The sequence below is a fragment of the Theropithecus gelada genome, chromosome 5, assembly GCF_003255815.1.
Source record: "Theropithecus gelada isolate Dixy chromosome 5, Tgel_1.0, whole genome shotgun sequence".
NCBI classification, from domain to species: domain Eukaryota; kingdom Metazoa; phylum Chordata; class Mammalia; order Primates; family Cercopithecidae; genus Theropithecus; species Theropithecus gelada.
Genome location: NC_037672.1, coordinates 4,721,725 through 4,738,695, shown reverse-complemented (window position 1 = coordinate 4,738,695; position 16,971 = coordinate 4,721,725). Strand labels below are relative to the sequence as shown.

Genomic DNA, 16,971 nt, shown 5'->3' with positions numbered 1-16,971 from the left:
GGCAGAAATTCCTGGTAAAATCCCAATTTCCAGCAAAATCCTCCTTCTAAGTTGTCAACCTCCTAGGAAGCTGTGGGTCACATTTTAAGGAAGAAGAGAGAGAGAGTTTCCAAGTCCCTTCCAGAATCCGCATCCACCCCCTACGGCTCCCCGGTGAGGTGATGGCACTGTCCCTCATGCCAGGGCCGCCGCTGGGGGACCTGTTCTATTTGAAAGGCAAGGTGTGGAGGAGAATCACAAATACGCAGACAGCACGTAAAACGACTCCCGCACTCCCGCGCTGAGCTGAGAGAAGGCTTGTGAAAGCCTGGCAGGAAGCTGACCCACATTTAATGCAGATTATGGAGGGAGGGAGGGTGCCATTCAGCTGAGCACAGGGTCTGGAAGGACACAGCCTGAGCTCCAGTGCCAGCCCGACGGCTGCATTGGGGCAGGCTTCTCTGTGTCACTTTGCCTCTTTGTCCCCACCTGTAAAATGGGGAGTCACTGTTCCCCACCCCGCCACCTGGTGTGAAGAGGACTCACGGAGGTGACGCAGCCCGCGCTCAGCCCGTGTTATGACCCCGCTATGCTGCTGTCTATACCAGCCGCCGGGCACCCTTTTATCAAGAAGCGTGAGCTCTTTGGAAAGCATAAAAATGCACCATCCGCAAAAGGGATTTTTTTTTTTTTTTTTTTTTTATCAGGCACATAACTCTTTGTTCCCTGTTGGCCTTAGAATTTGAAAGAACCCGTGGGGAGACACGCTCTGGCGAGGTGGCGGCACTGGGTGGGTGTTCTGAGAGGCAGGCATGCCCATGGGAAGCCCACCTCCCATCTTTACCAGCCGTGTGACCTGGGGCAGGTCGTGCCTCCCGTCTTATCCAAGCGCCCTCATCTGCAAATTGGGAGCAGTAACATCACCCCACAGGGCTTTGTGGTGTCAGAGATCCAGCTGTGCAGCCTTGCTCCCATGCCCAGTGTCGCTAGGTGCTCTGTAAATGGCAGGTATTGATTTTTTTTTTTTTTCTGAGACAGAGTCTCGCTCTGTCACCCAGGCTAGAGTGCAGTGGCATGATTTCAGCTCACTGCAACCTCCGCCTCCCAGATTCAAGTGATTCTCCTGCCTCAGCCTCCCGAGTAGCTGGGATTACAGGCACACACCACCATACCCAGCTAATTTTTGCATTTTTAGTAGAGGCAGGGCTTCTCCATGTTGACCAGGCTGATCTTGAACTCCTGACCTCAGGTAATCTACCCACCTCAGCCTCCCAAAGTGCTGGGATCATAGGCGTGAGCCACTGCACCTGGCCTTTTTTTTTTTTTTTTTTTTTTTTGACATAGAGTCTCACTCTGTTACCCAGGCTGGAGTGCAGTGGCGTGATCTCAGCTCACTGCAACCTCTGCCTCCTGGGTTCAAGCCTCCACAGGAGACCTATCTGGGAGGGCGATTGTGAGGGACGGCCTCAGCCTCCTGAGTAGCTGGGATTATAGGCACACACCACCACGCCCAGCTAATTTTTGTGTTTTTAGTAGAGGCGGGGTTTCGCCATGTTGGCCAGGCTGATCTTGAACTCCTGACCTCAGGTGATCTGCCCACCTTGGCCTCCCAAAGTGCTGGGACTACAGGCGCAAGCCACGGCACCCGGCCAGGTATTGATTTTCATTAGACAAATCAATCACTCCCTTTGGGTCCCGCTCCGCTCAGCGCCGAGGGTTCCTGAGGTTGCCGGCGCACCCAGGATATATTTAGCTCTCTGCCGGAGCCCTGCTGGGTGCTAGCATTCCAGCTGAGGACATGAAATCTCAGACCAGCTCCTCATTTCTCATTGGCAACCACGGATTTCGCTCCAGAGCAGAACTCCCTCTCTTTTATAACCGAAGGCTAAATTATCCCCCGAGGACACACTCGTGTACACACACACACATACACATACACACTTGAGATCCCTGTGCTTGTAACATGTCAATACCACTCACAGCCCTAGCTCCACAGTGAAAGTCCACCTCCCAAAATAGAGAATCTCAGAGCAAGAGGACCTGGCCAGCTGCCGGGGAGGCTGACAGCTGCTTCCTAATGGAGTGTCCTTGAGAGCTAGTATTGAGCAAACTCGCCACTGGCACGTCCTTAAAATGAATAAGCAGTGAAAACACAGAGCAGCAAAGCATTAGGAACAAAGGAAAATTGCCCATGATCCTAGCACATTTTTTTTTTCCGAGATGTTTTTCTGCATATTTTGCAGACTGTAAAAAATGATGTGTCCTGTATTCGTCTACTACCAGCCTTCACACATAGTTTATTCATGCTTCATAATATTTTTAACGCACAATATTCCATCTTTTATCAGCAGCTCTCGAAGTGTGGTCTAGGGAGGTCCTCAGGACCCCATACAGGGTTTAGTGGTCAAAATCCTTTCAATAACAACACTAAGATATGGTTTCCCTTTTCACTGTCACTCTCTCCTGAGTGTGCAATGGAGTTTTGCAGAGGCCGCGTGACACGTGACATCACAACTGATTTAACTCAGGGCAGACATCAGAATCCAGCCGTCACCTACAAAGCCAGATATTAATGAGATTTGCAAAGCTGTAAAGCAGTACCTCGGCTCACTAAAAATGCTCTTATGTTAACATGCAAAGCAGTCATTGTCCTTTTGCAGTTTAACACATTTTTTATTTTTCAATTCTTATTTATATATATTTTTTGAGACAGGGTCTCACCCTGTCACCCAGGCTGGAGTGCAGTGGCGCAACCATGGCTCACTGCAGCCTAAACCTCCCAGCCTCAAGCGATCCTCCTGCCTCAGTCCCCAGAGTAGCTGGGACTAGGCACATGCCCAGCTAATTTTTTTATTTTTTGTAGAGGTGAGGTCTCACTATGTTGCCCAGGCTGGTCTTGAACTCCTGAACTGAAGTGGTCTGTCCACTTCGGCCTCCCAAAGCACTGGGATTACAGGTGTGAGCCACCGTGCTGAGTCAACAAATATTTTTTTAAATTCTGTTTTAATTTCGAATACAATAAATATCAAGAAATACAATGCACATAAGCAAAAGCTCCCTGGGGTCCTCGATAATTGAGCCCTGAGGCCCTAGAAGTTTGAGAAGTGCTGCCATGGATGCACAGGAATTTCCATAGCCAGCGTTCTGCGGTTGGACATTTACGTTGCAGAGTATGCAACCCCTGCAATTAATGGCTTTTTATTTCTGAATTCATGTCTGTTTCAGAACCTTTCTTCAGAAGAGATTCCCAGAAGTCGCATTATTCCATCAAAAGGCATGAATGTATTTAAGACTCCACATGTTTCACCTGTTTCCCAAAAGACTGGACCAATTGATATTCCTGTCCACAGTCTGTGACAGGATCCAGCTCCCAGGATGTTTAAATTTAGCGAGTAACTTTTTTTTTTTTTATCCTATGAGAAGTCATTCTCACTTTCTCATCCATTCTAGAGACCCCACAGGGAGAAGAAAAGGTATCAACCCCATAAACAGGATGTACCCAGAGACTACCTGTGCCAGGCTGAGTAATGCCTCCCCCAGAAGATACCCACATCTAATCGCTAGAACCTGCGACATATACAGTTAAATGGGGAGGGGTCTTTGCAGATGTGATTACATAAAGGGTCTAGAGACTGGGAGATGATTCTGGATTCTATGGGTGGGCCGCGAGTACAATCTCAGGAGTCCTCATGGGGAGGAGGGAGCGGAGACGACATACACAGGGGAGAAGTCACGTGAAGATGGAGCCAAGGGAGGTTTGAAGATACTGCCTTGAAGATTGGAGCAATGTGGCCACAAACCTCAGAATCTGGCAGCCACCAAAACTGGAGGGGCGAGGACTGAGCCTCCCCTGAGCCCTGGTGGGAGCTGCTGGCGCCAGGTTTAGCCTCCGACACTGACATTGAATTGCTGGCCTCCAGAGTTGGGAGGAAACGCCTTCTCTTGCTTTAAGCCCCTGGGCTTGCGGTCACTGGTGAGGGCAGCCCCTAGACACTCACAGGTGGCCTTTGCCCGGCACTCCAGCTGTGCCACCTTCCCTGAGCGAGGCACAGACCTGCATAAAATCCTTTCTTTAATGTGTGAATCACCCTTTAACCACGAAGTCAGCCCTAGGCCCAATATCCCAGAAGAGGGGGCACGAGTCAGGACCCAGCTGGAGACCAACCCCAAACTCTGGTGTGGTTCCCTGAGGCCTGGGTGGGCAGGCACCAATGGACAGTGGCCCGACCTTGCTAGGGGAGAAACCCTCACCAAAGCCCATGATGCACACCTTCCTTGGCAGAGAAGGGGCTTGGGGTGGCAGGAGGCCGGGGAGAGGGAGAAAAAGAGGAGGCAGCAGCGGTGCAGCAGCAGCTCTCCTGCAGCGGCCCTGGACGGGCAGGTTCTGAAGGGCCCAGCATGTCTGGAGGGGACAGAATGAGCTGGTGGATGAGACGGCTGCAGCTGCAGGTGACCTAAGGAGCACTGAGGTCCTGGGGAGGCCTCCCCACTGGATTCCAGAGGGGGCTCTGGGCCTACAGTGAAGCAGGGCCCACAGGAGGTGAGGGAGTCGCTCAGGACAAGGGGGCGCCATGGTGCACCACGGTTAGGAGTGCAGGTTCTGCAGCTGGCACGGTGCTTCACAGCTGAATCACCTCAGGAGAGTTACCTAATTCCCTGGGCCTCTGTTTGCTCACCTGTGACGTGGGAATACTGGTAGTCCCAAGCAAGGAGATCTGATGTAAGAATTACAGGGTGAAAGCACATCACAGTGCAGGGCCCGGGCACAGTGCTGGGTCCATGTTGGGGAACCACGTAAGCCATTCCCCCGTGGGCGTGCACAGCAGGGTCCTGCTTGCCTGGAAGCAAATGCTACATCCCAAGGTGTCCACTGCCCTAAACCACACATGGGCTCAGAGTCGGAAAGATCCTCTAGGAAAAGCCCAACCCCAACAGAGATGAGGAGGCCAAGGCTCAGGGGGTGCATGGCCTGGGCTGGTTCCCAGTCCCCCGCCTCTCCATTAGACCACCCCTACCTCCTCCCAGAGCTGCTTGTGCACCAAGAAACCCAGGCTCCGCAGGCACCAGGGAGATCAGGCCACGCCAGGACCCGGGATCTGGAAGCACCAGGGAGAGTCCAGCTGTGCCGAGGCCCAGGGTCTCCAGACACCAGGGAGAGTCAGGCCACGCTGAGATCTGGGGTCCCCAGATACCAGGGCAAATCCAGTCAGAGTGTGAAGGGTGCAGGGCTGGGGCCTTCTGGAAGCTCCGGGGCAGATCCGCTTCCCTGCCTCTTCCAGCTTCTAGGGGCACCCGAGTTTCTGGGTGCGGGGCCCCTCCCTCCACCCTCAGAGCCAGGCGTGGAGACTTCTCTCTCCTCTCTGCCGCCTTCCCTTCCCTGGGCCTCCTGCCTCCCATTAGCGAGAAGCATCAGGCCCCCCGAAATCCAGAACAGTCTCCCTGTGGCAAAATCCTTCACACAGTCACATCTGAACAGTCATTTTGCCACACGAGGTCACATAGTCACAGGGCCTGGGATTAGGACATGGGCACCTTTGAGTCCACTGTTCAGCACCCCGCACCATCCAAAAGGAGGTATTTCAGAGAGGGCAGCTCCCAGCTCCAGGCTGCAGAGCAGGCAGGAGCAGACGCAAATCTCTGCAGGAAACCCCAGCTTGGTCTGTGTCCACCAGTTCAGAGGAGGGAGGGAAGCGGAGGGCCTAAAGATGGGAAGAAAGCTTCATGGAGGCCCTGGAGTCTGGCAGAGCCTTGAAAGGGAGAGGAGGAGGGACTCCAGGAGAGTGGGGGCAGACAGACGGTGACAAGAAGAATGCAAGGCTGTTTAAGGATCAGGGCTGCCGGGCGCGGTGGCTCAAGCTTGTAATCCCAGCACTTTGGGAGGCCGAGACGGGCGGATCACGAGGTCAGGAGATCGAGACCATCCTGGCTAGCACGGTGAAACCCCGTCTCTCCTAAAAAATACAAAAAACTAGCCGGGCGAGGTGGCGGGCGCCTGTAGTCCCAGCTACTCGGGAGGCCGAGGCAGGAGAATGGCGTAAACCTGGGAGGCGGAGCTTGCAGTGAGCTGAGATCTGGCCACTGCACTCCAGCCTGGGCGACAGAGCGAGACTCCGTCTCAAAAAAAAAAAAAAAAAAAAAAAGGATCAGGGCAAAGACAGCACAGAGTAGGTGCTTAATAAATAGTCATGGAGGGACAGGAGAAAGATTTTGGAAGAGCTCTGAGCCCTTGCGGGGGTCTGTTGACTGCTGGACACAGAGGAGGCCCGGACCTAGGCTGAGACTTCCCCAGCACTTCACACTCAGGACTGGCCCTACGCCCAGACAGGACGGGGCCTATGGAGAAAGACCCCACATAGCTGGTCCCTCTGTGGGACGATTCAGAGGCTCCCAGTGGGACTGAGTCCCCAGTTGCCAGAGTGGTGCCCCCCATCCAAATGCCCCTTCCTGGCTTCCCCTCCCTTCCCCCTCTCACCTTCCTCACACCTCCTTCATGCTTCCTGGGGTCACCTCCCAGGTAAGCCACCTGTGCCCAAGTTCCAGCTGTACCTACTCAGGGAGCCTAAATGGAGACAGCTGTGGGGCAAAGGCATTTGAAACTTGGGCATTTGAAACTTGGCTGCCAGGTTGAAGGTCTGGATGGTCCTTGGAATTCTTCATTCTAGGCACTTCGTGTCCAACTGCAGCATCAACTGATGTCATTTTCCATGTGCGATCCTGGGGACACAGGTCCGTAGAAGCAGAGGGTCAGAGACGGGCCAGGCTGTGAGTGCTTCACCCGGAATGACGGCAGACAGATGAGGAGGCCATGCTGAACTGGGGATGGAGTTCCACCCATCACTCATCCTCCACTCCTTGGGTGTTCACGAAATGCCTCCTCTCATTCCACCCGAGTGGCTTTCCGGGGAGCCAGTACAAGGCCCTGTCGTGCCTTGAGGACAGACGCCAGTGGGGACAGAGCCAGCATGCTAGCTGCAGTGACACTGAGCACTTTTCTTGGTGTGCTGGCTGGACTCACATTGCCAGATCATCTAACTCGTCGCTCTAAACACAGAGAAACCAAAGTCTCAAACTTCCAGCACAGGATGCGAGCTCCGTGCAGGAGGCAGGGGGAGCCACTGCTGCCGCCTGGGATGGGGACTGCTCAGTAGAATGCAGCTAAAATGAAGCTTCCAGCTGAGACCGATGACTCAAGACACCACACCTCCTGAGGATGCTGTGCCGAGAAGAACTGGGAGCTGGGCGGCTCTCTGGAGACGGTGCTCCTCCTGGCACTGGGCTGCAGCCTTGTAAACAGGACTGAGATGGGACTGGCAGGGGAGACAGCAGGACCAGCGAAGGGGAGGGGAAGCGGTGAACCCAGCCTGGGGTGTGGCCGATGGTGCCAAAGCGGCTCTCACAGGGTACAACGTTGGGTTTGTCCCCAAAATGTGAAGGGTATTTACAGCTGTGACAAAGCCCACCCTGCCCGTTCCCTGGTGCCTGCTGTGCCCAGGCCCTTGACTCTCACTCAGCATCTCTGAGTCTATAGTAACCCCTCGAAACCAGCTGTCATCACCCATACTTTTTATGTGGGGAAACTGAGGCAAAGGGCAGTTAAGCAATCTGCTCAGAGAAGCACACAACTAGCGAGGGACATTAGGGGATAGAGCCCAGGTGTACCCAGCCCCAAAACCAGCGCACCTTCTGAGGCACCCAGACTGCCCCCCTCACATTTGGAACTGTTCAGCCAAGGGAAGTGGCATGAAGCCGCCCAGCTCGCTATCTGCAGCAGACCTGTCTGTTCTAGGCCTGGAAGCTGCTGATGGCAGGAAGTCCCAGAGCCAGCCCTGGAACCCACAAGGGCCAGGTGCCAAATCCCCAAGGACCAGTGCGCACCCCAGAATCCAAAGCCCCCTCCTCCACCCCAGTCCTTCCCACAGACACGAGAGACCCAGCTGCCCTCCTAGCTCGAGCTCCAGGCGGACATCCACAGAAGCCGCTAACCCACAGGTGTCGAGGCACCTCCCTCCACGCCAGAGACTCTTAGCGCGAAGCCCAAGTACGGCTCACCCAGCCGGGAGCACTCCGAGAGCCAGATGAGAAAGGCAGGTGCATCAGGGCCCCCGAAATGGTGGCCAGGCCTCACACCCAGACAGTGGGTGGGGTGGGGCGGCGGTATCAGAAGAAAGCAGGGTCGCCCCCTGAGGGTGGCAGTGGCCCTGTTTTTACAGATGGGTACACTGAGGCACAGAGGGATGATGACTTGTCCAAGATCACAGAGGTCTAGGCAAGGGGCTGGAGACGCTGCTGGGCTGGGCTGGGCTGTGTAAGCAGGGGGAGAGGTACCGCTTTCAGTGGAACAGATGGGCCCTGGGGGGGGAATGCAGGACTCGGGGTAGGGGCGGGGGAGCCGGACCAGAGGGTCAAGAGTCTGGCGCGGGGTGCATGGGCTCAATGTGGTGAAAATCCCTCTCAGGCCCAGGCTATCTGAGGGTGAGTCACAGGGGCCATGCAATGACCCCAGGCAGGAACCCCCATAGGAGGTGGGTTTGGTCTAGTCCTGCCTCCTGGCTCTGTGCTGGCAGGTCCTGCACCTGGAAAATGGGAATAACACACCACGGCCCAGGCGAGAAGATGGGCTGTGTGAGACCCCCACCAAGAAGCACCATCACGATGCCCCCAAACGGGCCAGGCTTCATCCAGACCAACACTTAGCCACACGTTATGAGGCAGCAACAAATCCCCCAACGCAGCCAGCTAAAGCACGCAGGTGGGAGACAGGCAGACAGAGCCCACCCAGCCGGGGAGACGCATGTCTGTGGCTGAGTCGGGCACACTGGGGTTCAAATCCCAGCTCTGCCATTTACCAATCACGTGACACCAGGTCCTGGGCGGGACTCGCAGGCATTTCCTCCTCTGTAGGCAGAGATGGCACTGGCTGCTCTGAGCAGCGCTGCGAGGACCCCGGGAGGAAACCTATATGAGCATCTGGCCCAGGCCCCAGGGCAGCACTGGATGAGCCACGGTCTCTGCGACATTTAAGCCTGTCCTACCTGGGTGCTGCCTGACACCCTAGACACGCTGAGCAGCCCTGGCGATGGAAAAATTCCTTGAGTAAATTAAGACTGCTCCACTCGGGTTGCCCTGCACTGGGTGTGAGCCTCAGAGGGCTGCTCTTTCGGGGCTTCCCTGGGACTGGGACAGCCGCGTCCATCATGCAGGGATGACTGCAGGACCCATGTGATCAGCCTCAAGCACTAGGAGCTACCCCAAGACGTGATCCATGTTTTCCTATCATAACTATTTTAACAAGCTCTGGGAGCCTCTTCCACGTGCCAGGCAGAGGCTGATCAGCTCATGAGACCCTCCATCCCTACCAAGATCCTGGGGAGGGGCAGCAATGGAAAGAAGGACACAGAGGTCTGGTCTTTGATCATGATAGCGAGTGGCAGGGATGGGTGTGAGCCTGAGACCCCACTTCAGGGTAGGTTTTACGGAGCCCTACCTAGGCAGAGGCACAGCCAAGGGGTGCAGCAAGGAAGGCCCCTGAGTATCTTTGCAGGGAAGGGGCTGTGGAATCCAGGCTCTGGGGTTGGTAGATGGCATCGGGCCAGCAGCCTGGTCTGGCTTCAAGGACAGGCAGTGCCTGCTTAAAGGGCCAGCGACAAGACAGGTCCCTTCATCTCCCAGTCTTGCCAATTTCCTCTTGCGAGCTCAGAGGTCTCCCAGGACCCAGATGACGCTCTGGAAGCCCAGGGTGTGGCTCAGGCAGCTTTTCCATGAGTCAGGGACACATACCTTTCTCTGGGACAGTAAGATTGGACCTTCCAAGAGTTCATCAAACTCAAGACTTGATTCCAGAAAATATCCTATCTACCCCCAAACTATCTCATTGACAGAAACCATAAAGAGTCAAAGGATCTTGGGTGGCCATGTTAGGAAGGAACCCTGCACATCACAGGAGAACAGGGCAGAGCTTGGGGGTGACCAGGCTAAGCAGAGACTACCAATGTCTGGGCAACGGCAGTCCTCTCCAGATACAATCTCAGATGAATTTCTGGGTCAGGAGGGTCTGGCTTCTGCTGCACCTCATTCAGAGCGGCATCAGGCAGGGGAAAATTGGCAGCGGTGCAGCTGCCTGGGCTAAGCTCCCTCAATGCCGGGAGACACCACCATCCCATGCAGCAGACAGTGACCCTGCAGAACGGAATCGCCAGACTTCTCCTGGAGTCGTGGGTTTCTACCAGCGCGTGCCCTTCTCAGAGCTGGAGGCAGAGTGTGCTCTCTTCTTTCCATCTGATCTTTCAGTACAAAAGAAAAGGGCACACAATGAAGAAAACTTGGGAAACACATGGAAAGTAAAAAGGTGCAGAAGAGGGAAAACTTGGCTCCTTCTCCCACCACTTATAGATGGGCATGGATGGCACTTCCACACATCGCCTCCCTCACTGTTTTGTAGAGTTGACATCCTATATGACATACAATTTTGTCTTCAGCTGTTTTGTTGTTTTCTAAATTAAATTTCTTTTTTCTGGCCGGGCGCGGTGGCTCAAGCTTGTAATCCCAGCACTTTGGGAGGCCGAGACGGGCGGATCACAAGGTCAGGAGATCGAGACCATCCTGGCTAACACGGTGAAACCCCGTCTCTCCTAAAAAATACAAAAAACTAGCCGGGCAAGGTGGCGGGCGCCTGTAGTCCCAGCTACTCGGGAGGCTGAGGCAGGAGAATGGCGTAAACCCAGAAGGCGGAGCTTGCAGTGAGCTGAGATCCGGCCACAGCACTCCAGCCTGGGCGACAGAGCCAGACTCCGTCTCAAAAAATAAATAAATAAATAAATAAATAAATAAATAAATTTCTTTTTTCTTTTCTTTTTTTTTTTTCTTTTTGAGATGGAGTCTTGCTCTGTTGCCCAGGCTGGAGTATAGTGGCACAATCTCGGCTCACTGCAACCTCCGACTCACTGGTTCAAGTGATTCTCCTGCCTCAGCCTCCCGAGAAGCAGGGACTACAGGCACCCACCACCACAACCAGCTAATTTTTGTATTTTTAGTAGAGACGGGGTTTCACCGTGTTGGCCAGGATGGTCTCAATCTCCTGACCTCGTGATCAGCCCGCCTTGGCCTCCCAAAGTGCTGTGATTACAGGTGTGAGCTACCACGCCCTGCCAATTAAACCTATTTTCTTAAGCATTTTCTCCTAACCTTAGAAATTCTTTACATACGCAGTTAGCTCTTCACATGCATAGTAACTTCATATACATGACTTCCCCACCGCCCAATTAGAATGTAAGTTCAAGAGAACATAGATTTTGGGTTGTTCTCGTCCATTGCTGAATCCCAGGGCCTGGAGCAGCGTGGGCTCACGTATTAGTCTGTTCTCATGCTGCCAATAAAGACATACACAGGACTGCGTAATTTATGTAGGAAAGAGGTTTCACAGACTTACAGTTCCGCATGGCTGGGGAGGCCTCGCAATCATGGCAGAAGACGAAGGAAGGGCAAAGGGACGTCTCACAAGGCAGCAGGCAAGAGAGCGTGTGCAGGGGAACTGCCCTTTAAAAAACCACCAGCTATTGCGAGCCTTAATCACTACCATGAGAACAGTATGGGGGCAACCACCCCCCGTGATTCAATTATCTCCACCTGGCCCCGCCCTTGACACGTGGGGATTATTACAACTCAAGGTAAGACGTGGGTGGGGACACAGCCAGACCGTATCAGCTCATAGTAGGCATTTTGTGCGTCTTTTGCTGAATAATGAGTGAGTGAGATGGAACAGGTGGCTCATATTCCATCACTGACTTCCACGGTTTGGTGGTTTCTAACTTCTTGCTGTTACTAGTAAGACTGAGATGAACGTGTCTGTGGCTACGTCACTGCCCATTCTTGGATTAGGTGGAGAAACGTGTCTCTGTTCCAAATACTAGGATCTGCACCGTCCAATCCGAGGACTAGGGCTCAGGTTTGGGTTCTGCCACATCCTCTCCTTGGCCCTGAGCAGCTGCTTTTCCTTCCCTAAGCCTTGGTTTCCCTCTTTGTGCAGGTGGGTGGGCTTGGGCTGGAGCATTTCTCACATCCCTTCCAGCTCCATGATCCTAAGAGCAACATGGAAACAGAAGGCTGAGCCAGCCACCAGGCCTCCCTTGGACCCGCACCCCTGTTATGGACTGAATTGTCCAAATTCATGTGCTGAAGTCCTAACCCCCAGTACTCCAGGATGTGACTATGCATGGAGACAGGACCTTGAAGGAGGCCGCTAAGGTGACATGAGGTCATGAGGGTAGGCTCTAACCCAGTCTGGCTGGGGTTTTCTTTTTTTCTTCTTTTTTTTGAGACGGAGTCTCACTCTGTCGCCCAGGCTGGAGTGCGGTGGCGTGATCTCGGCTCACTGCAAGCTCTACCTCCCAGGTTCACGCCATTCTCCTGCCTCAGCCTCCTGAGTAGCTGGGACTACAGGTGCCCACCACCACGCCCGGCTAATTTTTTATATTTTTAGTAGAGACGGGATTTCACCGTGTTAGCCAGGATGGTCTCGATCTCCTGACCTCGTGATCCGCCCGTCTCGGCCTCCCAAAGTGCTGGGATTACAGGCATGAGCCACCGCGCCCGGCCTGGCTGGGGTTTTCATAAGAAGAACAGATTAGGACATACACACACACAAAGGGAAGACCATGCGAGGACACAGGGAGAGGGCGGCCATCCACAAGTCAAGGACAGAGGCTTTGGAAGGAAGGAACCCAGCTGACACCTCGATCTCAGACTTCTGGCCTCTAGAATCGGCAAACAAATAAGTGTCTTCTCTTTAAGCCACCTGGTCTTTAGTACTTTGTTATGGAGCAAATTAACACAACCCCTCAGGAGCCTCTGTCCACCTGGGGAAATCTGACCTGCCAGGCCAGCGGCTGCCCAGGGGGACATTTAGGCTCAGTAGGAGCACAGGCCTTGCTCAAGGTTCTGGTGCTGACTGGTGGCAGACCTGGCACTGGAATCCCCCCCACCCCGCCCCATGCCCCAGCTCAGGTACCTTCCTCAACCCCACCCTCAGCTGGCCCCCCTTGTGACCACGTGGGCTGCAGTGAGATGAAGCTACACCACACTGATCATCACCTGCTGGGCTCACCATGTGTGGACTGGCACTACACTCAGACCTAAAGGCCTGCCCGCCATACTACTGGGAAAACTGAGGCAGGGGGAGCCCCACAGCAAGGGCATTGGATTCGGATCCAGGCCTGTCTGGTACGAGGCACCATCTCCTTCCACTTTGCCATGTGCTATATAAACAGTCGCCCCAGCCACCTGAAATCAACAGGCAACAAAAGTAAGGCAACTACATGGCCTCAATCCACACCCGGGTCATCTTGGAGGCACCCTGTGTCATGACACTGAAGATGTGCACACAGCCCAAAGGAATGGGGAGCCTGCAACCCAGGAGGGTTACACAGGTCGTCCTGGGCTCTGAGCCTCCGGCCTATTTGGGCAGCTGGAGACTGGACGAGATGATGCTCAGCCCCTCCTACCAGTGCTGAGCTCTGGAATACTGCCAGCCGGCGTGGGGAGGGCCACGGGGGACCTGCCCTTGTTGCCCTTGTTGACGATGGAAGCTCCTGTCCTGCCAGACATACACAGTGGCCGGACATTAGAGCCCACATGCCAGGGACAAGGGACCATGCTGTCTGCTCTCCCCCACTGTGTGGGTGGGAATGCCTGCTGTGCACATCATCGGCTGGGGACAGGGCTGGGCAGGGGCGACAGGTGGCCCGGAGAGCACACACACTGCCAGTTCCAAAGGGCTGGATTGATTCAGAGGGGCTGAGCTGAGCTGGCCACCCAGCAATGACCATCCCAAACTACTGAGGCCCTCCCAGGTGTGGGGCTCTTCATGTGGTACCTTGTCCCCTCCAGACAAGCAATGCTATTGCTCTTACAGGTCAGGAAGCCAAGCTCCGGTTGGTGCCACCTATGCCTAAGACCACCAGGCAGCCACCATGGTTCAAACCCCAGTCACTGCCTGCAACTGCCCCAGTGCCCCCACACCTCTTCTCGTCAGATGCAGAAGGGAGATGCCAACACTGCTTCTGAGGCTCTCCCTGATGACAGGGGGGACCACAGGTATCAATTATGGCCACAAGAAGCACAAAATTACTCTGTGTGCACCCAGCCATTATCCCCACCTGCCATTAGATAAATGTGTCTGGCGGTTCTGCCAAGTCTCAGGGTGCCCTGCTGCCCAGCCACCCCCAGATAACTAGGTTGGCCATTTCAGAAATCCTCTTCCAAAGGGTTCTGCCTCCGACTGCCTGCCATTGCGCTCAGCTACTCCCAAAGGCTCCCTGCAACGCAGTCCCTCCTTCCTTGGATTGAAGGGGGAGGGAGACAATCTCCCCAGGGAGGGGAGTCCCTGGTCCCTCAGCCCCCGCTCCCTTCTAGGCCTACAGCCCACAGGAAGCTCTTACTAAACACATTCTCTCCCTAGTCCGATCTCCCCCAGGGGAAGCGGCTGTCCCCATTGGTTTCTGCACCATGGCTAAGGGCCATACTGCAGTCCCTAGCGCGACAGGCTTAGAGGAAAGAGCACAAGAGTCAGGGAGCACCGGGTTCGAATCCCCGCCCCCCTTCCTGAGTCAAGCAAGTGACTCAAGCCTGGTGCGCCTCGGGTCACACCCTGAAAAATGGGGTGACAGTTCTTCCCTGCCAGGAATGCAACGACAAGCCCTCAGCCCGATGCGGGCCCCAGGAGGCTCTCAGATCCGGGCATCCTCAGGCCGCCTCCGGGGCTCACCGCCAAGGGCTCCAGTTCTAAGTCTCAGTTTCCCCCACAGCACAAGGCGCGGCTGGGCTCCAGCGCTGTGGGATTTTTCCAGCGCCGCACAGAGGCTGTCAGATCCCGGAGGGTGGGTGCGGCGGGAAAGGCAGCGGTGCGACGCGCAGGGACGATGGGCTGGAGACGCGCAGAGATCGGGTCGGGGCCGGGATTGACACATGCGGGCTCCGGGTCCCCAGATCTGCTGCGGAGAGTCCTGGGCGCCGAGGGTCGGCCTGACGCCCCCAACCCAGGCGCTGCCGGAGCAGCGCAAGGGCGGCTCCCCCGGCTGCAAAGCCCCGCCTGTCATCTCGCCTCTGCGTGCCTAGGTCTGCTGGGGCCCCGGCTCTTCGCGCGGACCCTGACCGCTTTCTGCAGCCTGGAACAACCCGGACCCCCGTGAGAAGCAAAGAAGGGGCGCCTTCCAGACAGCCCGGCGCAGCCACACCGGCCGGCGCGCTGGGAAAGGATTCCCGGCCCCTGCCACTGAGCTAAGCGTTCCAGGCGCAGGGCAGGAGACTGCGCTCTGGCCCCTCGCAGCTGCAAAATCCTGGAGCAAAAGTTGGGTGGAGCCGCTGGGTGATTTTCCCCGGCGTTGCAGGTGCAGCCGCCGAATGACACCCAGCCCTTCCGGCGCCGCGATCCAGCGAGGGGACCCGCTGGTCCCTCGGTCCCCAGCACTCACCTGCACTCATCTCAGCAGCAGCTTGGAGTCGGGGCGGCCCGGCGCTGCGGCAGCCAGACCCTCCGGCCCGCAGGTGCCGCTGCCCGCGCTATCCTCCGCCAGCCCGCCGGCTCCGCGCCGGCTCCTTGCGCAAAGCCAGGCAGCGCCGCCGCAGCCCCACGGCGCGCAGGTCACGCCCACTCCACGCCCACTACCACGCCCCTCATGGCGGCCCCGCCCCGTGTTCCCTGCCTCCCGGAAGCACCTTGGGAAGTGTAGGCGCCTCGACCCGCCGCTCAGCCTCTTTCCCAAGCTGCCGGAAGAGAGGACTACAAGTCCCAGCATGCTCCGCTACCAGCGCAGGCGCAGACGGGCGACGGCGGCTGAGGCCTTTCGCAATCGTTCTTAGATCTCTGCAGAGCTGTCGCCACGGCTTGAGGGGCGACCTGAGGATCGCCGCTCTCGGAAGCCCGGGAGTCGCTAGGAGAGCGGCGCAGGGAAAAGCGAGCTTCGTGCAGCTCTTCTTGAGTCGTGGAGCTACAAGGCGCCTGAACACTTTCTGGGCCAACTCTTCTTTCCCAGTTTACAGAGAAGGAAACTGAGGCGGGGGGCGGGGCGCGGGCAGGATTACCCCATATCTGTCGGCGAGGCTTGCGCTGGTGGGGATTCGTGCGCAGGTTTCCTACCTCTGGGCCTGGGCTATCCGCGCCTCGCCACCCACCCCAGGCTCCCGTCGCTCCTCGCCGGCTGGCGCCCAGCTGGGAGGTGCACCGGGAGAGGTGGCGCGACTCACTTCGGCGCAGTCCCAGCCGCAGCCCCCATGGTGACCGGCTCCCCTGTGACATCAGGCGCCCAGCACAGGGGAGGAGGAGGGGTCCCCACTGTGTGCCTCAAAAGGCGAGCTGCAGAGAGGTCGAGAGGAGCCGGCCAGCACAAGGATGCCCACTGGGCGCGGAGGGTCTGGGCTGGAGGAGCGTTTGGGATGCATAATCGCAGGAACCTGGCATGGAGAGAGAGGCCAAGGACTTTTGGCTTGAGCCAGGGCTGTTTGGAGATGCTTTCAACAAGGGGAAGAAGATTGGGCACAGAAAATGTAGACTGAGTGGAACACTGAGGCAGGAGCAGGTACTCCTCCCCTTCCCTCAGCAGCAGCCGTCTCCCCCAAGAGGGGCCAGGACGGGAGGCCGGGAGTACAATGGCTCAGGGGACAGCTGAAGCCCTGGGGAACCAGCCCAGCCCCACACACCCTAGAAATCCAAGAGGCCCAGCTAGGCGATTCTGCCTGCAGCTGCAGGGTTCCCATGCCAGTCCACTGGGATCTTGTGCCATGTAATTGAGGGGGCGCCAGATCTAAGGATCAGTGAGCTAATATATGCTGTGACCCAGTGTGAGTTGAGATCAATAAATGTCTTTGCTTTGCTATTATTATTCTTGGTGCCTAACATAGGGCCTGGCACAGAGCAGGCACTCTGCAAGTATCTGTTGAATAAAGGGAGAGAAGGATAGAGGGGAGGGGAGAGTGCTGGCACCTGGCACTCCTGGATCATAA

General features: G+C 56.1%; 1 protein-coding gene across 7 annotated transcripts in view; it reads right to left on the bottom strand.

Moving 5' to 3' along the window:
- The window catches only part of ABLIM2 (actin binding LIM protein family member 2), a 193,437-nt gene extending 177,809 nt beyond the window's left edge, over positions 1–15,628 (bottom strand). For all 7 annotated transcript variants that reach the window (XM_025386403.1, XM_025386398.1, XM_025386399.1 and 4 more), the window contains exon 1: positions 15,444–15,628. In XM_025386403.1, the coding sequence (XP_025242188.1) occupies positions 15,444–15,453 (10 nt within the window). In that variant the 5' untranslated portion in view covers positions 15,454–15,628. The remainder of the gene's footprint in view (positions 1–15,443) is intronic.
- Positions 15,629–16,971: the final 1,343 nt, after the last annotated feature.